Source organism: Lynx rufus, unplaced genomic scaffold, assembly GCF_022079265.1.
Source record: "Lynx rufus isolate CCGP_SWC_20201006 ecotype Redwood Valley unplaced genomic scaffold, mLynRuf1.p SCAF_5, whole genome shotgun sequence".
Taxonomy (NCBI): Eukaryota; Metazoa; Chordata; class Mammalia; order Carnivora; family Felidae; genus Lynx; species Lynx rufus.
In genome coordinates, this window is record NW_025814867.1 from 113,457,608 (window position 1) to 113,485,054 (window position 27,447).

Sequence of the window (27,447 nt, forward strand, 5' to 3'; positions counted from 1 at the left end):
AGGATTCTGATCATATTCACAAACAAAAGACAAAACAACATCAAAAGAGCCCAGAGTGACATTCTTGGCTTGAAGATTACTAGATTCTTCTACATATATTTCAACATGTCAAATCTTCTGAATATCCTTGTGTTCTTTATCTTAGTCATTCTGGTCAGACTTGTTCTGTGTGCCTTGCTCTCATGAATCCCTGCATCCTTACTGGTTTCTCTGCTGCCAATCACTGCTAGTTGAATTCATCCTCCTCAAGACATCTGAGTGATCATTTTAATTGTAAAACTGATTGCATAATTCTAACATTCTCCACTTGCTTTCCAGTCTCTACAGGATGAAGTCATCTCTTAGGTCAGCCTATCTTGATCCATCAATTTAGCTTCTATGCCTTTTCTCTGAGAGGCTGATACATCCTTATCATAGCTCCATCACCATACTTAACCCTGGGAATGCACCAGGTGAATTACTGTCTCATCCCCTCATTCCAATCCTACACTAGGCTATAACCCTTTTAAGGATAAAAGTCATTTAATGGATGAATAAATACTTTCATCATTTTTGTATATTATAAATTCTGTATCCATTCATTAAGGTAATGTAGCACCTACAACATGCCAAATATTGTTTAAAGGGCTAAAGGGTATAGCAGTGATTAAGAGAGACAGAAGAAGACAGATGATAAGAAAAGACAAAACAAAAATAGGGCACTTGGTGATAATTGCTGTAGAGAAAAAGCAGGGTGATGGGGAAAGAGTGTGGGAGGAAGGTTGCTACTTTATAATCATCCCTACAGGTCTATTTGAGAAAGTAACATTGTCCCAGAAGTTGGAGGAACTGAGGAAAGAGCCATGGTGTCACTGGAGCCCGTGCTCTTGAGTCAAGTGGAGCATCAAGTACAAAGGTCTTGAGATGGGAGTGCATGAGCCACATTTGAAGATGAGCAAGGAATTCACTGATTGCAAAGAGCAGTGAGTGACGGGGATGTTGTGGGAGATGAAGTTAAAGAGGTAGCTAGTAGGTGAACAGGCTTCTACTCTGAATGAGTCAAGAAATGATTGGAGAGTTGTGAACAGAAAGTGACACAATCTGATTTAATTTGAATGCATGTATACATTCTGTGCTATATGTGCAGAACAGAGCACAGAGAGACACAGGTGGGAGGAAGGAGGCCAGGAGAGATGATCGTGGGTTGGGGCAAGGTTGTAGCTGTAAAATGATTGGCTCTGGGACATATTCTGAAGGCAGAGCTGACAGGGTTAGCTTAAGGACTGATATAGCATATAAAAACATGTGAACTGTTCTTCAAATGAAGGAAATTTGTGATGTCACCCCAAGAATAACCTCATGATAATAGTTAATATCCACATTAATACTGTTCCTGGTATGGCAGTGGTTTTCGGTGGATCAATGCACTTAGAGTTAGCTAGTGGTGGCAGAGACAATTTATGCTATCACTACAAATAACTGAAACAGATAGTAAGTGTTACTATACACAGTCCTCGTATCATGGAGTTGAGAAGTGACTATTGATAGATTGACAGATGGCTGGGACGAAAGCAAAGAACACAGCTGAATTCACCTAAGAGAGGTGGAGATTGTGTTAATGAATGGTGGTTTAAGGAATGGCAATTTCATAAGCGACAGAAGATGCTATCCTTATGGAAAAAGTGTAGATTCAAATATAAAAGGTTATTTGTAATACAGTTATGGTTGATAAGAGCATGGGCTCTGAACTCAGACTACTCTGGAGTTGAATTTGGCATTATTAAGTAGCTGGTTCACTGTGACCAAGTAATTTAATTTCCCTAAGGTCTTAGTCTCCCTGTCTGTAAAATGGACATATGTGACTCTTGTGGTTCTCAGCACTGTGAGGACTCAAAGAGATGATAATACATGTAAAGCTTGCTTCAATCATGTAAACATTTAGTAACTCTTGCCTACTGTTAATATTGAAGACAGACTACCTTTCCTGATAGGATGAAGTAAGGGAGAGAACCATAGGAAAGATTCTGGCAGGAACAGAATACCAAAGGTTTCCCTTTAAAGAAAGAATTACATTAGAAAACATGGAAAGCCCATGTGCTTCAAATGATAAACAATCCTAATATACATTATATACCATCTCATCCTGTGAGTTCATTTACTCCACCATGAAAGTAATAAATAAGAAGCTATAAAATATCATATATATCTGCCTTGTTGCTGTGTCTTTCCATCTTTCAAAAAGTCAACAAATTGTTATTTGGACCTAGTTGTGAAAAGAGACATTTGAAATGTAAGGGCTGGAAACTTGGGAAAACTGACCATTTTTTAAAAAGTTTATTTACTTATTTTAGGAGATAGAGAGAGAGAGAGAGAGAGAGAGGGAGAGGGAGAGGGAGAGAGAGAGAGAGAGAGAGAGAGAGAGAGAGAGGGAGAGGGAGAGGGAGAGGGAGAGGGAGAGAGAGAGAGAGAGAGAAAACAAGCAGGTGAGAGGCAGAGAGAAGGAGAGACAGAATCCCAAACAGGGTCCACACCATCAGTGCAGAGCCCGCTGTAGGGCTCAAACTCATGAGATCATGACCTGAGCTGACATCAAAAGTCATATGCTTAACCGACTGAGCCACCGAGGTGCTCAGCACAGATTCTGTGTCTTCCTCTTTCTCTGCCCCTACTCCACTTGTGCTCTGTCTCTCAAAAATAAATAAATGTTAAAAAAAGATAAAAAAGAAAAGAAAAGTGTGGACAACTCAGACTGGAAAAGAAAGATTTATGAGGGTCACATGCTGTCTTCATTTGAAGGGTCATGGAGTAGTGTAGGATTGGGGTTACTTTGTGTAAGTTCAATTTTGCAGAACAAGTACCAGTATGCAGTATTGTAAGATTATATACAGTGTTATAAGGAAGCACACTTTTACTTGCATAGATTGTCAATATATTAGAACTGTTCCCCAGGGAGTGGGTTGCCTGGTGAGGCACTGAACATTTTCATTGGCCATGTTTTAATAAAGGTTGGATGGTCAGTTAGAATCAACTTAATCTCATTTGCTTCTCACAACAGTCATGATGTACATAGCAAAGGCATTTCATTTTTACTGTTTGCCCAATAAAAGCAAAAATTCCTCTTTTCTTTAAACATTTTAAACTTTATATGTAATTAAAGATAGAATGTCACCAAACCAAAAAGTCCATTACAATTAACATCCAAGAAACAGGGCTAGAGTTATATCTGTGTCAAGAAAAAGGAGAAGCCTAGGCTTTGAAGAGAAATTAGATATAGTAAAGAGCCCATGACATCAAACTAAAATCTCTCGAAATTGTCCCAAATTCCTCTTTACAATCTCCATATCTCTTCTTCAACCACTTACCTCCTTCCCCATATACATTGCCTTTTCCTCACCTTGATATTTCTTATCTTTCAAATGCCATCTTCCTAATGCCATCTAATCTTTGAGTCTGGAATGATCTCTAGACTCATGGAATTTCAATAGTGACTTACATGTATGTTTTGTTAACTTATGATGCTCCTTTCTACCTTGTCCTTTCTAACTCCTTTCTACTTCTCCATTCTGCCTTTCTTTAAAAATTTTTTTTAATTTTTTTTTTATTTTTGAGAGAGAGAGAGAGAGAGAGAGCACTCAAGGAAGGGAGAGAAAGAGAGGGGGACACAGAATACGAAGCAGGCTCCAGGCTTTGAGCTAGCCGTCAGCACAGAGCCTGATGTGGGGCTCGAACCCACGAACTGTGAGATCATGACTTGAGGTGAAGTCAGACACTTAACTGACTGAGCCACCCAGGCGCCCCTCCATTCTACCTTTCATATTATACTTTCCTTCATGTCCTTCTTGGGCCTGAGTTCCTTTGTTATTCATTTTTGTAAACTGCATAGTACTTTAACCAAGGCAGATTACCTAGTCACTAAATAAAGGAAAACATGAATATCATTCATTAGGAATGCAAAGCAAAAATGATCATAGAGTTAAAGTAGCAAATAAATTCATAACCTGTTATCCATGCTAGGCTTAACAAATAATGATTCATTTTTCTAAAGTAATCATCTATGTGGTAGATTGTAAAACAGGACTATAAATTCTTTTCAACCTTGTATGCATGCCCTTTGTAATGTGACTTCACTGTTCCTCTCATCAAGAGGGAGAATCTATTTTTCTCCCTTGTTACCTGGACTAGCACTGTGACTGCTTTGACTAACATAGTGTCAGAATTATGTTGTAGAAGTTCAGAGCCAGAGCCTAAAGAGGCTTTACAACTCTTTGTCTTATCTGCTTAGAACACTGCCTTGAGACTTTCACATCTAGCCTGTTGCTGAGGGAGAAGCTACACACAACTAGATCCCCCTAGATCAACCACCTAATTGCAACATTGTCCAGATGAGCAATCTTTCATAGGAGTGACCCTGGGTGAGACCACAAGACAAAATCCTCACTTCTAGTGGAGCCCAAAGAAAACTGCTGACCCAGAGAATTATGACTAAATTAAATGATTAATATTTGAACCATTTAGTTTTGGGATGGTTTGTTACATAGCAAAAGATAACTGGGACAGGCTACAAAGATAAGTCATTAGTTAAATACATAGACTGAGAACAAAAGTATCACTATGGGAACAATGAACTAATTACCTCATGCTAAATGAACTACAGTATGACATAAGCAAATCATATAATAAGACTTATGATCTTAATTCACATCTCATTATTCACCAGTGTGGAATGATATCTTGCTAGCAGACTTTCTTGCTGGCTTTAGTGAAATAAGTTACCAAGTTGAAGAGGCCCACACAGCAGGAATCTGAGGGTGTTCTCCATCCAATAGGCAGTGAGGAATTAAAGCTTTCAGTGCAACAACGCTCAAGGAACTTTATCCTGACAGCCGTCATATTAGAGAGGTTGGAAGTATATCCTGGCCTACCTGAACTTCAGATGAGACTTTCAGATGAGACCACATCCCTAGCTGACACCTTGACACAACTTTGTGAGCCACCCTGTAGGAACCAAGCTGTGCCTGAATTCCTGACCTATAGGAACTATAAGATAATAAATGTTCCTTTTTTAAGTTGTAACGTTTTTGTTAGGTAGCAAGAGATAAGGGACAGAAATTGTTGCTGATGATGTGTGTAGGTTTTCTTATGGTTTAAGAAAATGTATCATTTTTTTCTTTCTATACAAGGTATAGTCAGAGGTCCCCTATCCCCTTGGAGTACTTTTTTTTTTTTTTTTTTTTTTTGAAAACAGATGCCAAGTTTTATTCATTTGGGCAAATATGTTATCAATATTTACCAAAATATTCATCAAAGTTTGGAAAATTGCTAAGTTCTTTGTAAATTAAAAAAAACTCTTCAAAATTACCTCATCTATTACACAAAATCAATAGAAAGTAAAGTTACAATGTAATCGCTTCTGTAAGATTCTGTATTTCACTATGCTAATGCAAAGGCATATAATAATTTCTATGCTTTTGGTCTGATTTATTAAATAAATTACTAACATAAGGTACTGCAACTACTATAACTCACAACTGTCCTCTATAAATATGTTCTCTACTTATACTTTATATATATTGTGCATTTGATTTTATATTATATTAATTGTTTGTGCTTTAACTTACCTCCATATTAGGGTTTTTCCTGATTACCAGATGGACATAGTCATTTAAAATAATTATTTAGAAATAATCCTATATTCCTCTAGTCATTCATTTATTTACTAGTTTATTTATTTACAAGTATTTCTCAAACAACTACTACGATGAGGCAACTTGCAAGACTGGGAAATGTGTACATGACATAGCAAATATACACTGAATGACCCCCAAATAAAGTGTAGAGTGTTGAAATAGAAGTAAATAAAATGAACTTAAAGTCTATGAACTTGATATGTAGCCCTATCTTTGAAAAATCAACTTATAAATTTCTTAGCTGTGCCAGGAATAAATTGATAAGACTAGTTTATAACAGTTTTACATTAAAACACTGAAGTGAAAATTTTTTTTTGGTTAAAGTCATTTTATCATATGACTTCTTAAGATTAAAGTAAACATAAACACACATATAATAAGTATAACCTCACAAGATACAGAGGAAACTAAGTTTTGAGTTTCTTTAATTAAAAAGAAACACAGAGAGAGGGGCCAAGATGGCAGAATAGCATGGAAGTTTTTTTGCATCTCTTGTCCCTGAAATGCAGTCAGATCAATACAAAACTATCTTGCACACCTACAAAACTGATTTGAGGATTAACACAACAATCTGCACAATCTGAATCACAGAACTTGGCAGGTACACAGCATGGAGAGGTGAACTAGGGGAGAGAGAAGCTGTGGAGGGCAGGAAGCTGTTTTTGCTTGCAGAGAGAGGACAGACATGGGAGGAGAGTATGGGAAAGCACCTCCCCCCCCCCAAATAAAAAGCAGCTGGAAAGAAAAGAAAGAGTATGCAAGGAACTGAACAAAACAGGGAGAAAGGAGAAAGGAGAGGGTTTAAATTCCATTAAGACTCTATAAACAGGGGGAGGGCAGAGTCTGAAACTCCATAGTAGTTCGGTACTTGATGGTGCTCTGGTGGGAAGGATGAATCCCCAGGATCAGAGAGCAAGGTCTGAGGGGTCCTCAGGCCACATGGGAAGAGACGGCTCCCCTGCTGGGAGGACATTTGGTAGAGGCTGTGTAGCCACCCTACAGGCAGAGGTCCCAGCAGACCTCGGGGAACAACCACATTTGCTGGTGCTGGAACAAGGATGTTAAGAGTGACACCTGGTGCCAGTTGTGTGTTGTCACTTACCATAATACCTGAAATCTGCCGCTACATGATTGTGTGAACTTTCTCTGGGCGGGCTGGCAGCTGGGCTCAGTCTATGGGCATTGGCAGCAGCATGGTCCTGCCAATGTTCTTGGGTGCAGGCAGGCACCCAGCCATTGCTTGGTGAGACCCTCCTCCAAAGGGTCAAAACAGGTCAAAGCCACAGTCCCTCAGAAGTGAGGGGTTAGGAAACACAGCCACATCTGAGATAAAACTAAGGAGAGAGGTGCCATCTGTCAACCTGACGGCTTGGTCATGGACTGTAAATGCAGGGAGATGAAGATGGAGATAAAGGACAGGTGCGTGATTGCTGATTGGGAAGAACAGATTTCCGATACTGGAGACTGGATGGCTGGGTGATGCCATTTTCACCCCCACCCCCTGCACATGTGCATACACACATACAGGCCCCACAACAATCCACCCCAAAAGCTAAGCAGCACTATCTAGTGGAGAACAGAGCCATCACACTAAGCCCCACCCAACTGGGCCAACCTCGCTCTTCAAGAACACCACAAGTCTCTCTGCCTGCTTAGTTTACAGACTATAAAGTGCTTCATAGTTTGACTTCTTGGGGAAACTATGTAATTTCAATCGTCTTTCAGTCTGTTCCCTGGTCCATCTATTCAATTTTTTTAAATTTCATTTCTTTTCTTGAATAGAGAAGGAGAAAAATTTATTTTTATTTTCCATTTTTATTAAAAATATTTTTCTTTAATTTTTTTCTACTATAATTTTTACTTTTTTATAATTTTTTTAAATTCTATTTTACTTCCATCATTTCATTTTATTCTATTTTATTGTATTCATTTTTTCAAATTTTCAAATGTTTTCCTTTTTTTTCCTTTTCTTATCTTTCTCTTTTTCTCTAATCTATCAAGCTCCTTTCAACAACCAGAACACCTAGGATCTAGCTTTGTTTATTTGATTATTTTGTGTTGTTTTTAATTTAAAATTTTTTACCTTATTAATTCCTTTTCTTCCTTCAAAATGACAAAATGAAGGAATTTACCCCCAAAAAACAGGAAGAAATGACAGCCAGGGACTTAATCAATACAGATACAAGCAAGATGTCTGAACCAGAATTTAGAATCACGACAATAAGAATGCTACCTAGCATTGAAAATAGATTAGAATCTTTTTATGCAGGGACAAAAGAAGTAAAAGCTAGTCAGGATGAAATAAAAAATGTTACAACTAAACTGCAATCTCAAATGGTTGCCACAGCAGCAAGGATAGATGCTGGAGAACAGTGAATCAACGAAACAGAGGACAAACTTATGGAGAATAATGAAGCAGAAAAAAAGAGGGAGACTAAGGAAAAACAGCATGATTATAAGAATTAGAGAAATCAGTGACTCATTAAAAAGGAACAACATCAGAATCATAGGGGTCCCGGAAGAGGAAGAGAGAGAAAAATGGGTAGAGGGGTTATGTGAGCAAATCATAGCTGAAAATCTTCCTAACCTGGGGAAAGACGCAGACATCAAAATTGAGAAGCACAGGGAACTCCCATTAGATTCAACAAAAACTGGCCATCAACAAGGCATATCATAGTCAAATTCACAAAATACTCAGGCAAGGAGAGAATCATGAAAGCAGCAAGGGAAAAAAGTCCTTAACCTATAAGGGAAGACAGATCAGGTTTGCAGCAGACCTATCCACAGAAACTTGACAGGCCAGAAAAGAGTGGCAGGATATTTTCAATGTGCTGAATCAGAAAAATATGTAGCCAAGAATTCTTTATCCAGCAAGGCTGTCACTCAAAATAGGAGAGATAGGGGCGCCTGGGTGGCGCAGTCGGTTAAGCGTCCGACTTCAGCCAGGTCACGATCTCGCGGTCCGTGAGTTTGAGCCTCGCATTGGGCTCTGGGCTGATGGCTCAGAGCCTGGAGCCTGTTTCCGATTCTGTGTCTCCCTCTGTCTCTGCCCCTCCCCCGTTCATGCTCTGTCTCTCTCTGTCCCAAAAATAAATAAACGTTGAAAAAAAAATTCAAATTAGGAGAGATAAAAAGTTTCCCAGACAGACAAAACTTAAAGGAGTTCATGACCACTAAGCCAGCCCTGCAAGAAATTTTAAGGGGGGACTCTGAGGGGAGGAAAGACGGAAAAACAAAACAAAACAAACAAACAAACAAACAAAAACAAAAGCAACAAAGACTAGAAAGGACCAGAGAACACCACCAGAAACTCTAACTCTATAGGCAACACAATGGCAATAAATTCATATCTTTCAGTACTCACTCTAAACGTCAATGGACTAAATGCTCCAATCAAAAGACATAGGGTAAGAGAATGGATAAGAAAACAAGAGCCATCTATATGCTGTTTACAAGAGACCCACTTTAGACCAAAGACACCTTCAGATTGAAAGTAAGGGGATGAAGAACCATCATGAGAATTGTCAACAAAAGAAAGCAGGAGTAGCCACACTTATATCAGACAATCTAGACTTTAAAATAAAGACTGTAACAAGAGATGAAGAAGGGCATTATATCATAATTAAGGGGTCTATCCACTAAGAGGACCTAACAGTTGTAAACATTTATGCTCCAAATGTGAAAGGATGCAAATATATAAATCAATTAATCACAAACAAAGAAACTCATTGAAAATAATACCATAATAGTAGGGGACTTCAACACCCTACTCACAGCAATGGGCAGATCATCTAGACAGCAAATCAAAAAGGAAACAATGGCTTTGAATGACACACTGGACTGGATGTACTTAATAGAAACATTTAGAACATTTCATCCTAAAGCAGCAGAATACACATTCCCCAGTGCACATGGAACAATCTCAAGATTAAATCACATACTGGGACGCAAATCAGCCCTCAACAAGTACAAAAAGATAGAGATCATACTGTGCATATTTTCAGACCACAACACGATGAAACTCAAAATCTACACAAGAAAAAAATGTGGAAAAAAACAAATACTTGGATATTAAAAACCATCCTTCTAAAGGATGAATGAGCTAAACAAGAAGAGGAAATTAAAAAGTATATTAAAGGCAATGAAAATGATAACACCACAGCTCAAAACGTCTGGGACGCAGCAAAGGTGGTCATAAGAGGGAAGTATATAGTAATTCGGACCTTCCTAAAGAAGGAATAAAGGTCTCAGATACACAACCTAACGTACAGCTTAAAGAGGTAGAAAAAGAAGAGCAAATAAAACCCCAAACAAGCAGAAGACAGGAAATAATAAAGATTAGAGCAGAAATTAATGCTACTGAAACCAACCAACCAACCAAACAAACAAAAAAAAAAAAAAAAAACAAAACAGTAGACAGATCAATGAAACCAGAAGCTGGTTCTTTGAAAGAATTAACAAAATTGATAAACCACTAGCTAGTTTGATCAAAAAGAAAAAGGAAAGGACCCCCCAAAATAAAATCAAGAATGAAAGAGGAGAGATCACAACCAAGACAGCAGAAATAAAAACAATAGTAAGAGAATATTATGAGTAATTATATGCCAATAAAATGGGCAATTGGGAAGAAATGGACAAATTCCTAGAAACATATACACTACCAAAATTGGAACAGGAAGAAATAGAAAATTTGAACAGACTCAAAACCAGTAAAGAAATTGAATCAGTAATTAAAAATATCCCAAAAAACAAGAGTCCAGGGCCAGATTGTTTTCCAAGGGAATTCTACCAAACATTTAAGGAAGAGTTAACACCTATTCTCTTGAAGCTCTTCCAAAAAATATAAATGGAAGGAAAACTTCCAAACTCTTTCTATGAAGCCAGCATTACCTCGATTCCAAAACAAGACAGAGACCCCACTAAAAAGGAGAACTATAGACCAATTTCCCTGATGAACATGGATGCAAAAATCCTCAACAGGATATTAGCCAATGTTGGATGGATCCAACAATACATTAAAAAAATTACTCACCATGGCCAAGTGGGATTTATACCTGAGATACAGGGCTGGTTTGATATCCACAAAACAATGTGATACATCACATGAGTGAAAGAAAGGACAAGAACCACATGATCCTCTCAATAGTTGCAGAGAAAGCATTTGACAAAATACAGTGTGCTTTCTTGATAAAATCCCTCAAGAAAGTAGGGACAGAAGGATCATACCTCAAGATCTTAAAAGCCATATATGAAAGACCTACCACTAATACCATCCTCAATGGGGAAAAACTGAAAGCTTTTCCTCTAAGGTCAGAAATATGACAGAGTGTCCACTCTTGCCACTGTTAGTCAACATGGTATTGGAAGTCTTAGCCTCAGCAATCAGACAAAACAAAGGAATAAAAGGCATCCAAATTGGCCAGGAGGAGGTCAAATTTTCACTCTTCGCAGATGACATGATACTCTATGCGGAAAACCCAAAAGATACTATCAAAAAAACTGCTAGAACAGATCCATGAATACAGCAAAGTCACAGGATATAAAATCAATGCACAGAAATTGTTGCATTCCTATACACCAGTAATGAAGCAACAGAAAGAGAAATCAGGGAATCTATCCCATTTACAATTGCACCAAAAACTATAAAATACCTAGGAATAAATCTAACCAAAGAGGTGAAAAATCCATATACTGAAAACTATAGAAAGCTTATGAAAGAAATTGAAGAAGACACAAAAAAATGGAAAAATATTCCATGCTCCTGGATTGGAAGAACAAATATCGTTAAAATGTCAATACAACTCAAAGCAATCTACATATTCAATGCAATCCTTATCAAAATAACACCAGTATTCTTCACAGAGCTAGAACAAACAATCCTAAAATCTGTATGGAACCAGAAAAGACCCTGAATAGCCAAAGCAATCTTGAAAAAGAAAACCAAAGTTGGAGGCATCATAATCCCAGACTTCAAGCTATATTACAAAGCTGTAATCATCAAGACAGTATGGTACTGGCACAAAAACAGACACTCAGATCAATGGAACAGAATAGAGAACCCAGAAATGGACCATAAACATATGGCCAACTAATCTTTGACAAAGCAGGAAAGAATATCCAATGGAATAAAGACAGTCTCTTCAGCAAATGGTGCTGAGAAAGCTGGACGGCGACATGTAAAAGAATGAACCCGAATCACTTTCTTACACCATACACAAAAATAAACTAAAAATGGATGAAAGATCTAAACATAAGACAGGAAGCCATCAAAATCCTAGAGGACAAAGCAGACAAAAACCTATTTGACCTCAGCTGTAGCAACTTCTTACTCAACACATCTCCAGAGGCAAGGGAAACAAAAGCAAAAATGAACTATTGGGACCTCATCAAAATAAAAAGCTTCTGCACAGCAAAGGAAATAATCAGCAAAACTAAAAGGCAACCGACAGAATGGGAAAAGATATTTGTAAATGACATATCAGATAAAGAAGACATCCAGATGGCCAACTGACGCATGAAAAAATGCTCAACATCACTCATCACCAGGGAAATACAAATCAAAACCACAATGAGATACTATCTCACACCTGTCAGAATAGCTAACATTAACAAATCAGGCAACAATAGATGTTGGCGAGGATGTGGAGAAAGGAACCCTTTTGCACTGCCATTGGGAATGCAAGCTGGTGCAGCCACTCTGGCAAACAGTATGGAGTTTCCTCAAAAAATTAAAAATAGGACTACCCTACGACTCAGCAATTGCACTACTAGGTATCTATCCAAGGGATACAGGTGTGCTGTTTTGAAGGGGCACAAGCATCCCAATGTTTACAGCAGCACTATCGACAATGGCCAAAGTATGGAAAGAGCCCAAATGTCCATTGATGGGGAATGGATAAAGAAGATGTTGGGGGTATATATATATATATATATACACACACACACACACATATATACATATGTGTGTGTGTGTGTATACACACACAATGGAGTAGTACTTGGCAATGAAAAAGAATGAAATCTTGCCATTTGCAATTACATGGATGGAACTAGAGGGTATTATGCTAAGTGAAATTAGTCAGTCGGAGAAAGACAAATATCATATGACTTCATTCAAATGAAGAATTTAAGATACAAAACAGATGAACATAAGGGAAGGAAAGCAAAAATAATATAAAAACAGGGAAGGGGATAAAACATAAGAGACTCATATATAGAGAACAAACTGAGGGTTGCTGTAGGGGATGTGGAAGGGGAGATGGGGTAAATGGGTAAGGGGCATTAAGAAATCTACCCTGAAATCATTTTTGCACTGTATGCTAACTAATTTGAATGTAAATTAAAAAAATAAATTAATTAAAAAAAAAAGAAAGAAAAACAGGGGCACCTGGGTGGCTCAGTTTGAGCATTTGAGTTTTGATTTCAGCTCAGGTCATGTGTGGGATCAAGCCCCACGTTGGGCTCCATCCTGAGCATGGACCTTGCTTAAGATTCTCTCTCTCTCTCCCCTGTTCATGCTCTCCCTCTAAAATAAAAAAAAAATGTTTCAAAAAATAAAAAGAGGAAATAATTTGTTCATATACACATAGCTCTTAATGTACTGATAAAAATGAAACTTCATTTTTAACTACTAATTTTCAACTAACTGAAAATCACACATATCATCCTAGTTACTATGGCATTGATTATCAAATTCTGTATGGGAAGATATTTATATCAAATGTATTTTGAGAATTACGTGTAGAGTGCCATTCTTCTTAGCCATTTCAACTAAATATAAAAACTATTTTGAATCTGATAGTCATGTCTCTGCCCTTTTACTGAGTGTTTACTGTATGACAGAGCCTCAGTATGTGTCATCTCTAAATTTTACACTAATCCTACACAATAGCTATTATTATTATTATTATTATTATTATTATGAATCCATTTTATAGGTAAGCAAACCAAATTTCTGAGAAATCACCTAATTGCTGAAGGTCATAGAGTAAATTAATAGTAATACTGTGATTCAAGCCTGGGTCTGTCCAGTTCCAGTCTGTCCTTTTTATTCATACTATAATGTCCAGGGAAAATGGATATAGCCCATCTTTCATTACATCATTTGATTTAGAATGCTATGAAATTCTTGAGTAAAAGGCACAAAAGTCTTGCCAGAATCTGCTGTTGATCTTATTTTCAGTCTAATTGGTTGGGCAAAGGGGTTTCCAAGAATAGAAAAGAAAATTAATCTGACCTCTACCATAAATCCTTTAAATTGATGGACAAGAACAAAATTTACATTTGAGAAGATCATCTAATCAATCATGGAGGAAATAAGCCATAAACACAAGTTTCTTCTTGTAAAAAATGAATTGTGACACTGCATCTGGAATACTGCCCACATTCCTCTTGTCATGTTGCAAACAAAATACAATATAGCTGTGGAAGAGGAACAAAAATAATATAGGGGATAAGAGAGTTCCTTTAAGATAACTAAAAAAATAATAGATTCTAGAAGGGTTAGTTGGAGGTTTGCAGGAGAATTAGCAGTGGCACCGGAAGTGAGCATTTTGCCCTGCATATTAGCAAGTACAACTATGACCTCAAAGGAGATGGCAATAACAGAACCAAATATTAGACTGAATAAATCACTGGTTTGTCATTCACTTTTTATATCCTCTTTGTTGTCCTTTTGACTTTCTTTTATCTGCAGATGTTTGCTGAGAAACCAACAGTTAAAACTGGACTATTCTAGGAAGAGAAAAAAAAAATGGTGACTAAGCCAAGAGAAGAGAAGGCTGATAGTGGAGGCAATAATGAGTTTTGTATAGATAAAGGAATAGAATATGAATGGCTGAGAGATATTATGCATTTCCACTGAGACTAGGGAAAGAGGGAAGGTCAAATATAAGAGGGTACCCTATGGGCTTACAGACACAAGGATGATTTTTTCAATAGCATAATGTTTCAAAATTATAGATACTCTGCAAGGCAAGTGTTTCTTCTAATGGTTTAGGTTCAGGACTGTCCTGAAAAAGGAAAAGCCTTTCAATGACCTTTTTCAGCCCATGATTAAAATTCAGTTTACTAGTCTTCTCATTATCTCTCAAGATATGTGTAAAATAATGATTCTATCCTAATCTGACCTGGTTCTTTTAGCCTGGGAATTTCTGTTTTACAGTCCTCTGGCCACAGTATTTCATTTTATGATGCAAAAAGTCAAAGAAGATAGATGCTCTTGATAGTCTCCTATGCAACAGAGCTGCTCACTTCATTTAAATGGAAATGCACATTTTCATGGAAATTCAGGCCTGTATTGATGAACAAAGATAAGCTGCCACTATTAAATAGAATAGTGATACACCAAAAAAAAAGTGTCCTAGAAAACTCATTAAAAAAAAAGTAAAATTTACAGTGAAAGATAAGGAATTTTAAGTATGTATGTGTATATACTGTATATATGTATATATATGTATATGCATGTGTGTGTGTATTAAGCCTAGATATTGCATAAGTTTTCTAAGGATTTATCACATAATATTTGGATAGTTACAAAGTTGAAAATCCCAGGACAAAAGTTATAGAAGACACGCTGACTACATATGTTTTTGATAAGCATAGTGACTTACTATGAAAAAAAAAAATAAGCACAGTGCCTCTTATAAGTAGATATTAGCTATCTAACAAACATTTCTGAGGGAACATATAAAGAAATGTTATGGGTTATGTGTAATATCATTTCTCATTTTCTTTCTTAAATTTTAATGCAGCTATTTTGGGGTTCATTTTTTAAATTTGTTTTTTCAACGTTTATTTATTTTTGGGACAGAGAGAGACAGAGCATGAACGGGCGAGGGGCAGAGAGAGAGGGAGACACAGAATTGGAAACAGGCTCCAGGCTCTGAGCCATGAGCCCAGAGCCTGACGCGGGGCTCGAACTCACGGACCGCGAGATCGTGACCTGGCTGAAGTCGGACGCTTAACCGACTGCGCCACCCAGGCGCCCCAAGGGGGTTCATTTTTTAACAACCAATTTAAGAAGTATTTAATGACTCTGTATGTGTCTCCCAATTAGAAACCTGGAAAGCATTCTTTTTTTTTTTTTTTAAACAGTAAAGATGCTATTTACTGCACCTTTAGATTTGCTAATTTTTCTCTGAGATAGCTCATTTGAATTACATTGATAAGCCAATTGCTCAGTGATGCATTACTTATTCTGAATAATCTTATCATTAGTTAAATTAGGGCTTTTAATATTCTGGAAAGACATACTTTTATTTAAGAAAGAGGAGGCAAATTTTAGAAAAGTGAATCCAAGCAATAAATGGCATTTGATTATGCTGGCATTAGAATAACATTTGTTATTTTTTTAAAAAAATAATAACATTTATTTATTTTTGAGAGAGAGGGAGAGAGAGAGAGAGAGAGAAAGAGAGAGAGCATGAGTGGGGAAGGAGCAGAAAGAAAGGGAGACCAGGATCCAAAGCAAACTCCAGGCTCCAAGGTGTCAGCATGGAGCCTGACATGGGACTCAAACCCACAGACCATGAGATCATGACCTGAGCTGAAGTCTGACACTTAACCGATCAAGCCACCCAAGCGTCCCCAGATAACATTTGATCTTTAGAGCAAAACACAAGGAAAAGAATTCTAATAGGACTCATTGGCCAGCAGCAAATAACAGCCTTGCACATAAAAGTCCCTTCCCAACCCTATGAAAAATGCTTAATGGTCTGCACCTTTATTTATTTGAAGTATTAACTTCTTTGGCCTCAGAAATACATTTATCTAATTTCTGGATTTTTTTTCAGTTTTTATATTCTCAAATTTCTCGTATTTATCCATTATCCTCATATTTTGCTATATGAGAACAGGCGGGTATAGTTTTTGAGCTCTTATACAAAAATAATGTAGTATTTGGAATCATAAAAGAACACAAATAAGCTTTCATATCTATAAATTCTCAAACATTTTCATGAATGATAAAATAATAATAATAAATCTTAAGGATTGCAATTATTTCTAGATTGTATATATCTCTAATTGGTTCTTTCAAACTTTGGTTTATATGTAATTTATTTTCTTCACAAAATACATTTATTCTCTAAATATCCATACAGCATAAGAAAATCAATATTCTTTCATGAAAATGATTTCCTGATTGTCTTTCAGTTAAAATTTTTGTTTCAATGAGATATTAAATATCTTTAAACTACTTAAGATTTTTTAAAATTGGGAATGGTTCCTTTTTAAAGCACATTTTGATACCTTTTATGGACAGTGTTTTGAGTTGAAGAGTAAACTAATAGCATAGATACAATATAACATAGTGGTTAAGAATAGCAGCTTGGGTAGGGATGGATAAATGGATAAAGAAAATGTGGTGTATATATATATATACACACACACACACACACACACACACACACACACACACACACAATGGAGTATTACTCAGCAGTCAAAAAGAATGAAATCTTGCCATTTGCAACTACGTGGAAGGAACTGGAGGGTATTATGCTAAGTGAAATTAGTCAGAGAAAGACAAAAATCCTATGACTTCACTCATATGAGGACTTTAAGAGACAAAACAGATGAACATAAGGGAAGGGAAACAAAAATAATATAAAAACAGGGAGGGAGACAAAACAAAAGAGACTCATAAATATGGAGAACAAACTGAGGGTTGCTGGAGGGGTTGTGGGAGGGGGGATGGTCTAAATGGGTAAGGGGCACTAAGGAATCTACTCCTGAAATCATTGCTTCACTATATACTAACTAATTTGGATGTAAATTTTAAAAAATAAAAGATAAAAAATAAAGTTAAATTATAAAAAAAAATGTAGCTTGGGAGTCAGTCATAGCTGGGTGTGAACCCCAGGTCTTCTACAACCTAATCTTACAATCTTGAGCAGGCCACTTAATGTTTCTTAACCTCATTCTTCACCTATAAATGAGAATAATAATATCTTCCTCATGGGGTTATTATGACAACTTTATAAGAAAGTATATGAAAAGCACTTAACACAGGGTCTGAACTTGAGTAGGTGCTCAATAAAAACTATGTGTTAATCATCATCATTATCAGAATTGAAGAATCTCCAAAGGGAAGTAGCAAAAAAAAAAAAAAAAAAGCTAGCGTAAGCATTATTATTACCAAAGGTTAACATTCAAAAAAAAAAAAAAAAAAACAAAAAAAAAAAACAAAGGTTAACATTCAATTTCACAAGGGAGTTAGCTATTATGTTAAGACTTCAACAATAAAATACACTAAAGGAGACAGGTTAAGATGGCTTGCTGCATTCCTTGTGCTGAAGGCCAGGTGTTTATACATATGTATCTCAAACCTGACGACAACCTCAGAAAGCAGGTAGGTATGCCCATTTTATAGATGAGGGAATTGAAGCTCAGAATTTGGCCCAAATCATGCAACTGTTAAACTGCAGAATCACTACTCGACTCTAACTTGTTTGACTCCACAGCCCTGTTTCAACTTAACTTCCAAATTTGAGTCAACTTTGGGAACTTTTCAAACTGGACCACGCAACCTTATTCAGACCAGATCTGAATCTGAAGCATGAGTTTATAGGCAGCTTACACTTTATCAGCCCTCAGCTTTTATTTTCTCTTTCATCTACAATCTAACTCATCTAAAGGAACCCAAGAATTCCGAGGCCTAGTAAATACATCTGCTGCCTGCATATAGCTTCACTCTGCAGGCTCTTCTCTGCCTAGAGTTGGAACATTTCACTACCCTGGAAAGTGCCCAGGACAACATTTTAAACTATTTCTTTATAAACAAACAAAAAAACAAACAAAAACAAAACAAAACACATGTAGGTCTTGTTGATTTTTCCTCGGCAATGAATGGTGAATCTCAGTATCCCCTCTATGGCTTTCTCAGTGCTTCAATCAGAACTAAATACCTTTCCCCTGACAATTATTAAGACCTGATGTCTTGCTTCTCTCCCATCACCACTACTCCAACACACCTCTCTCCCCTCAAGTCATTTAATTTACATCTCCAAGGGAAATACCTAATGCACACAGATGATGAGAAAATAGGAGTCTGAAAAGAAACAATCAAATAGGTGGGAAAAGATAAAGGATATGAGACAACCTAAGGAAAGGCGTTATAGTAAAGTGTTGGGCAAGTAACCAATTGTGTAATTATGTCAGAGATGTTACATAATTCTATCAATTCTTCCATAGTTTGTCCAAACAATGCTTTTTTCACACTATTCTGTGACAAATGTCCACAGACTTAATAATTTTTTCCACATCCAAATAGAGTTTTAGGAACGTGACATAATGAGGTTAATTACAAAGTAGCACTGGCCAGGAATGCAAAGCTGAAAGTTATGTTACAATATAACATATGTTACAACTTTGTAACATAAAGCATTTTTATTTTTATGATTTTTTTTGAAGACAAACAATAAAAAGACAGCATATTGTATGAAACTTGAAGTAACCAAAGGCGAATAAATATAAAAAGGAATACTGGTGTATAGGATTGACTACCTGGTTTAGATATTCTTTCTTTGCCAAATGAGAGGAATCCCAATACAACTTATTAGATGTTAGATAGAATAGGGGGAATGATATTCAAGTAGTCTCTTTAACAGTCACTGCTTTGGCAATGTGTCATACTTTTTTTTTTTTAGGACAAAATTTATATTCTGGTTGAAGAAAATCTAAAAAACTAAAAAAAATACTTATTTGTTATCATTTAAGATATTTGATATTTCTCAACATTATGATTTCAGACACTGCCATTTAATTTATGCACAAAGGACTACAATGGAAAATGCTTCTACTGTATCTACATGAGGACTGAACACTGCAGTATAAAAGGATATACCACTTTTTCTTGGGGACTTGAGGAAGAAAGCCAACAGTAGCATGCAATGGAATTATTTAACCTTCTCTCTTCTCTATTTCTCTGCTGTGTTAAGTAAATGAATCCCCAAACTAAATGACTATAATGCAATCACTCTTTCAATTATACCTTCAATGCCCATTGATGTGTTTTATGTTCAGCAGAAGAGAATAGAGAATCTGGTTTCATTCCAGGTTCTTAATCTTTCTGATAAGACAGCCTCTTCAGCTGTGAGCACTAGGATTAAGTGTATAGGCCCCTTGTGTCAGCTTTCAAAGGGAGCTCTAGCCTTGTAGGAGATGAAATGACCCATTGTGCATAGCGAATGAAGTGATATAATGAAGGACTCTCTCCAAATGTTTCTGGAATTCCTGTATAGTGCTAGATTACTGTGTATCTGGGAAACAGAGTCCATTCAATGTGACTAGTCATACAGAGTCCTGAGTTTAGAAGGGTTCTGTCACTTGTTTAATGCTCTGATGTCACTATCTTGAAATTCTTAGTAACTTTTTAACAAGAGACTCTACATTTTCATTCTGCATTGGTCTCTGCAGATTATGCAGCTGGTCCTCTTGTGGAGAAGGGCTTTGGAAAGAGACAAGGGATGGTCAGCTTCTTTCTTTGGCCTCTGCAAAGACATGATACCTGGCTGGAATGGTCATGCTTTGTATGTACTGCTCAAACCAGTACATAACAGGTATCCAGCATCGAGAGGAGACCAATACCCCTCTTCAGGATCCAGTCTCCCTTCTCTACTTACACTTTCTCCTTCCCCTTCTTAGCTGTATGCATGGCTGTCCAGTCAGAGAATATGTTTCCAAACTCTCTTTGTGCCCAGGTAATTGAACTGGACCATTGAGATGTGAATAGACATGTTTACAAGTTCCGTGTTATTGTCTTACAGACAAAGCCAAAAAAAAAAAAAAGACTGAACTCTTTCCTTTTCTTTCTCACAGGTTGGAAGGCAGATGCATTGGTGTCCCAGCTTCAGCCATTCAGAGGAAGATGACACACTAAGGAAAGGCAGAGCAAACAGTACAAGGAACTCGGGTCCTTTCAAGACCTCCTGAATGACCTGTTCCTTAGGTCAAGGACTTGAAAGAAGAATAAATATGTTGAGGTCTCTTTGTTATACCAACTTAGCCTCTGTCATAAGTATGAACAGAATAAGGTCTTGGGAACTAATTCACAATAGTTTTGTATTTATATAGGAGAGCTGAATAAAATAGTGTTCTGTTTGAACATTCTACATAGGGAAAATCACTAATTAGCATTGAAATGATATAAAACTATACTGAAGCTAATTTTACCCTCAATGATTTTTAGAACACTTCTGGATCCTGCAAAGCCAGTCATCAATATGAACACTAATTATACTATATATCTATAGATGTTGGGGCCTGAGTAAATCATTTATTTTATTTTATTTTTAATTTATTTTTTTTTAAAGAGAGAATGCACAAGCTGGGGAGAGGGGCAGAGAGAGAAAGAGAGAGAAAGTATCTTAAGCAGACTCCACGCTCAGCAAGGAGCCCAACCTGGGCTCAATCCCATGACCCTGGGATCACGACCTGAGATGAAATCAAGAGTCGAATGTTCAACCAACTGAGCCACCCAGGTACCCTGAGGGCCTCAGTAAATCTTTAACAACTTATGAAAAACTCCTGAAGTTACATCTTCAAAATGAATTCCTGTATGACCCTAGTTTCATTGTAAGTTACCTCCATACTGAAAGAAGACTACAGGAGTTAAAAATGACGTTTGCTTAGAAAATGAATTTAGGTGCTTACATACTTAAAAAAGTAACAGCAGATAGAAGATAATTTTACTTCTCCTTTCTTGAAATTTTTCAAGACTAAACTGACTAAAACTGCTAAGATTTAAAATATTATGTTGATAACCTAGCTACAAAACCATCAAGGAATCATATCTTCAAAAGTACAGATTTTATGTTTACCTGCCCCAATGACTCTCTCAATGCGAATTCTTGAGGGATCAATCTCCTTTGCAAATTCATGAACTGCTAGGGATGGGTCTTCATATGTATCTGGATCTATGTAAGTTTTAATTCCTGGGAAGCGTACTGCAAACCAACAACAACAAAAAGATTGATTTAGTTTAAAAGTATTTTAGTGATTACACATCTTGTGTATGTTTAAAACAAGGATTGACATATTAAAGTAGTCATTCTTGTTAGTTACTTCAACTCTCTTTTCTTTCTGTCCCACTCCTCCTCACCCCCCAATAAAGGGTTGAGTACTTGGAATCAAAAATTTATTTACCTGTTAATGTAAAATGACCTGGTGGTTTAATAGAGAGTGAGCTGACAGGTTCCAGAAAACATATTTATTATATTTCTGTAAAATGTTTAATCAGCTCACTAATTCACAAACAACCCATACATTTTGTACTTGATCTAGCTCAGGACATGGGGGGAAAAGGCATAAGCCTTTCTCCCAAAACCCTTTCTGCCAAAATGAGCAAGCCTGTTGGTGTCCCTCCTGGACACTTTGCACTCAGATGACAAACAGGGATGGCTGGAAAACTTGAATGTGTGGTTATTTTTTCATTTGCCACTTCTTTCAGTATCTGAAGAAATCACAGACTGTGTGTAGATATTCCTCTGTTTTGCTGGTAGGTTTCTGTGTTCCAACAGATTTCTGGCTCCCGGAGGACAGGAGATCATTTCTTATACATCTTTGTATCTTTCCAAATACCTTAGGTATGGTTTTACAGGTAATAATCACACAGCAAACCTTTATTAAATATGAATTAGTAGGGATTAAAAGATCAATGCAAATTCGTGGCATAGTGAATAGGTGATACTTGGTTTTGTTGCTTTAGATTTTGAAAGCTGCATCATACCCCGAGTTGTTTGTTGGCTAGGATTCCTTAGAAACATGCTCTTGCAAGAAAATTTCAAAAGCAAACAAATAAAAGCTAATGAAGTGAGTTTAGAGGAGGTGCTGAAATGTCCATTGTCAGCAGATTTGCTTCATGAGTTCCTCTACACTTGTTGCCCCCTTTCATTCCTTTTTGCCTACTGTCTTCTGCTACCAGATGAACACCCATGAGAATATTAGTACTTCCCCAAATATCATCAGCAAAGCATTCTAGGTATACTTAGGCCTGACAATGATTCTGAAATACTATGCTTTATGTGACTTCCAAAGTTTAGATTGGAGGAGAAGACAACAGATAATCTTTACCTCTGGTTCATATTGCAGATACTTTTTTACTTAATGGGAGTTGTGGTTTCAGAATGAATACTCTATAAACTCAAATCCAGTGGCTACTATTAGATGATTAGTGGTATCTAATTGGATATGTGGTGTTAACATCACCTTCTTTTTTTCTTGTAAACACAATATATGTCGACTATCTGGTTACTTATTTAACTTACCCATCGTTTCTTAAAACTCGGTTTGTTATCTTTCTTTTACTTCCTTGGCTGTCTTAGGTTATTTTCATTGCTTCTTGCTGGGCCCATCTGGTTTAGTTTATGCAAAAACTGCTACTTGGAAAGCAGATAATAAATACCTCAGGAACATCTTTTTCCTTTGCATTTCAGTACTAAATGCCCTGCAGTGAGTCTTAAGGTTGCTCAGCATATGTCATCTATCCAGGTGTTTGGGTCCAGGCTTCTGCATCTGTTCGCAGCATTTCCAGCTCGTCCCATGGCTGGCAGTGGCTGTCTTAGCTTTCCCTTCTCTGCCAGTGCAGTGAGCCTCAAACGTATTGTAAGAAAAGAGCAGCCAAGGACACCTTGCAAAAAATGCGTATGTCTTGGCCCTACCATGCACCTTCTGAGTCAGAACTCTGGCTAGTGAACATGGAACATCCTAATACAGATAATCCTCAGACCACTGACAAATCCTGTGAGCCTTAGAAATAGCCCTAAACCATCCCTCTAGTTTGTAATTTCCTCACTTAAATCCTTTCTGCCTCCTTCAGAAAGTGATATAGATTGAAAAGTCTCTTACTCCTTTTGCTCAATCTGAAGTAAAAAAATGAATTGAAGGAGTTAAACAGCTTGCCCCACACATTATTTCTACACTGTGGTTAATTAGAGAACATCCCTTTCTGAGATGTTAATTCAGCATCTCACGACAGAGAAACCGTCTTGACAAAGTAGTTTGCCATTTGGAGGTGGAGGTGGAGGTGGGTGTTGGGGAGGAGAGGGTGGCAATTATCAAACCAACTATAGTGGTAATTATAGCTTGCTTGGGAAGAGATTCTACAAATGAATATAACCTTGTAGTCAGCTCAAGGATTTCATACATATTCTAAAAGTTAAAGAGCTGATTTTCTTTTTTAGTGTTAATGAATTGTAAATTGATTTGTTATATGTTTAAATGACAGTCCCTACAAGAAGGAATAAAAGTTCCCTAATATTTCTATGGCTAATGCTCCACTAAATTAAACCAACTTGCATTCAGGAGTCATTGTGAATGGTAAATAACTAGATATAAGCAGTCATCTTGTATTTTTAGCATATTCAGCCTTCGTGTTTTCCAGCAAGCAGAATTAGGAAAAAAGTACTATCATTTAATGAGAAGCAGGTGCAATTTCCACCAACAAACCTGGAAACCAGATGAAAAGTCTTAATGCTGAAAGGTTGGAAGTACATTTTTTCAGGTTTTCTCAACTCAGTGGTTACAAGTTTAAAATGAACTCTTGAGGGCTAGAGCAATGTAAAATAATGAAAGGGTCACTGTACTACTTACAATGCCCATTCTGCTGTAAGTGGTTTCTCCTCTTCTCTTCTGACTTCATTTTAGCTTTGATGTACCATTGGCACCTTTGAAAAGGGTAAGCAGAATCTTAGTTTTAGAATTATGCTGGATGAGAACCAAAACCAACTAAATTACCTATCACTAGCAGGCCAAGTTCTTATCACAAAGGCCATGTTTAAGAATATCTTTATATCACAAGTTTCTTTTTTTTTGTATAGATCAGAATTAATCCCAGATAAGAATAAAATACTCTCACGTGGATTGATTGGTTTGAATGATAGGAATCTTAGAGAATATTCTATAATCAGCAATAACCATCACATGCTTCCTTATAGAACTTCTAATAGCTGGAGCTGGTAGAAAGCATTAAAAGTCAAAATGAGAAAATGTTTTTGAGTCAGAATCTCAGAAATTTAGACAAATGTTTTCTAGTTTCATTGCTAAAGAGCATGCTTTCTTTTTATATCAGAATTTTGTAAAGGTATGTTCTGTTCTCTCCTGGGATAATTGTGCTCTGAGAAAGAGTAGATGCTTATCTTGCATGACTTCTGCAACATGAATAAATTCTCCAGCATCCATGTGATTTGACAATTCATCAAACTTCTAATTCCAAATGGTTAAACAGACTATATCTGTGGTATATCATCCAATCTTTCAATGTGATTTTATCTTCAAACCCTAAGGCAAGTTGAGTATTTATTCAGAAATGTCTTACAGTTTTTATAGAATAATTTCCAATGAATACTCCTCTATTATGTGCTTAAAGTATATTATGTGCTTTAAAAAATGAATTTTTTTAATCTTATGTAACCGAAGTAGTCTTCCCCAGTTTGTAGAATATTACTTTCTAACGTCATATAAATTGGAAAACATGGAAAGTAAAAGCTGAAAATAATTTAGTACAAATTTTTCTTTACCATTAAAGTATCTTTTAAAGATAATTCTGCTTCAGAAACCAAAAATAAAGACAACTTTTGAGCCCATCTCTCAAGTTTATTAGGCCAAATTGATTTAGCCTACAATGCCTGTAATATCTTCGTTAAAGCTTCCCATATTTATGTGTTAAGGCAATAATTTCTGATATTTTAATGAAATGCTTTTCCACATGTGTATGTGTGCCATTTAAATCACTGCTGAAATACTCAAAGAGGAAATAAAGCCTTAACTCATATTCTACAAATACACATAACTGTAACTTAAAAGTTACATCTGATTGTGCCATATATCGACTCACTATTAAATGAAACATCATTTAAATCAATTTCCATTATAAAGTTAGAGGCTTTTTTTTTCAAAAAATTGAGGATAAAAGAGGCCCTGCTGTTTAAATAAAATCATACATGAGAAAGTACCCCACAGTTCTTCAAGAGTACTTTGAAATAAGAAAAAAATAATATTTTTGAATGAAATTAACCATCATATATAAATTATCACAGTCTATTTGACATAATTTGTGACTTTGGAGTTAGAATCACCTTATAGGTCCCCATCATACTTTAACAACTGAATAATCTTTCTGGGCCCCAAACTGAGTGCCTTTAAATTATGTGCAACTCCATGATAAATAGAATATTATCAAGGTATCAATGCCCCCAAACTCACAATGCATGAGCAGCACTTAGGTTATAAATGGCAATGAAAACACAGTAGAGTTATTTCTTCCACTTAGCATTTTTCTAATAAGGTTTGTTAAACACATAGCAACACATAAAGTGTTGGCATGTTTTCTTTTTTTTACCTAATTAAATTGTCATTGTGACTGTATATGTACCAAAATTGTATTCTAATCCTTCTTCTTGCAAGAGAGTCGTAGGTACGATCATAAGAACTCTAACATTTTTTTTTGTTTTGTTTTTCAAACAAGCTTAGACCTCCACTAGGATACATAGGGTTTTGCTTGTTTGTTTGTTTTTATAACCAGTTCTCCCCTGCTAGTGATTAAGGATTTTGTAGATCACGTTTGGTATTTGAAGGATATCATACTGCATATTTTGTTTTCAACCTGATGGTTAGTTGGTTTAGAGACTCCAACATTTATTTTCTGCCCACTGTAAAAGATGGTTGTACCAAAGCTGTAATGATGGCAAGGACTTGCCAGAGGTTAGCATGAGGTATAAAGAGAGACAGAAACAGGAGAGTGCTGGGCAATAGTTTATGATGGTGACACCATGGCATGCCCAAACTAGCACTTTTTATTAGTATTAATTTATCAGTATTCCTGCATTCTTTCAAAAAATTTTTTCTTATTACTATAGCTATCACTCTTCTATCAGTTAATCGGCTTCCCCAAACAGGAGACTCTGAGACACTCTCTATTACAAGAGCAATACTATGTCTATTTATACAGAAAAAAATTTAAGTAAACGTGGGGTACATGTGTCCATTTTACAATTAATTTCATAAAGAAGTCACCATTTCAACTCAACCATATTAAAATATTCATGTGTTTCTTTATTCCTTGGTAAGTTCTATAAAAGTGGGTTTGTTATCCCTAGATCTGACACCTTCAATAGCTGGCAGTTACAGTCAGGCAGGGACCCAAACTTCTAAACATTTGTGAACTTATTGATCTATCCTTTACCCTGCTCTAAAGCTGTAGATAATAATTTTCCATGCATGCATATCCTCTATAATTTAAACGTGAATTTTAATAAAATATTGGTATGTAAGTAGAGTTTTTAAATAAATAAAAAAGGTGTTTTATTGTTTATTCACTAAACTATTGCCCCTGAAAGTAGCTATTTGTTATTTCTGCTCATTATCAAATATCAACACTTTCCAGTTGAGACGGTGTACTTTAGCTGGTGTCATCATAGATGCATACTCTTTGGCTGGTATTCTTACTACACTTTTAAATCATGACATTGTTTTCTTTGCAGTATGTATGTTTTTCATATTATCAGGAAAATTCATGAGATATTCTTTTGTGACCCTATTGATAATCAAGAAAGAATTATTTTTTCCTTAGTAGGAATAAAAATATGATCTGAATATATTCACAGTTTCTCACAAAAGTCTGGGCCTAATAACAAGGCTTAAATAACAAGGGTTACAGAAAAAATCTTTTATATGATTTCATACATACTACCTTTACTCACATCTCTGTATAGTCAGTCAGTACCTGGCTCATGGCAACAATCTAATATATCTAAAAATCAATAAATGGTTTCAATTCATTGTT

General features: G+C 36.3%; 1 protein-coding gene across 2 annotated transcripts in view; it reads right to left on the minus strand.

Annotated features, from left to right (window-relative positions):
* Window positions 1-27,447, minus strand: part of EPHA6 (EPH receptor A6) — an 884,276-nt gene that overhangs the window by 218,579 nt on the left and 638,250 nt on the right. For both annotated transcript variants that reach the window (XM_047099574.1, XM_047099573.1), the window contains 2 exons: window positions 24,258-24,331; window positions 21,488-21,613 (listed from right to left, as the gene is read on the minus strand). In XM_047099574.1, the coding sequence (XP_046955530.1) occupies window positions 21,488-21,613; window positions 24,258-24,331 (200 nt within the window). The remainder of the gene's footprint in view (window positions 1-21,487; window positions 21,614-24,257; window positions 24,332-27,447) is intronic.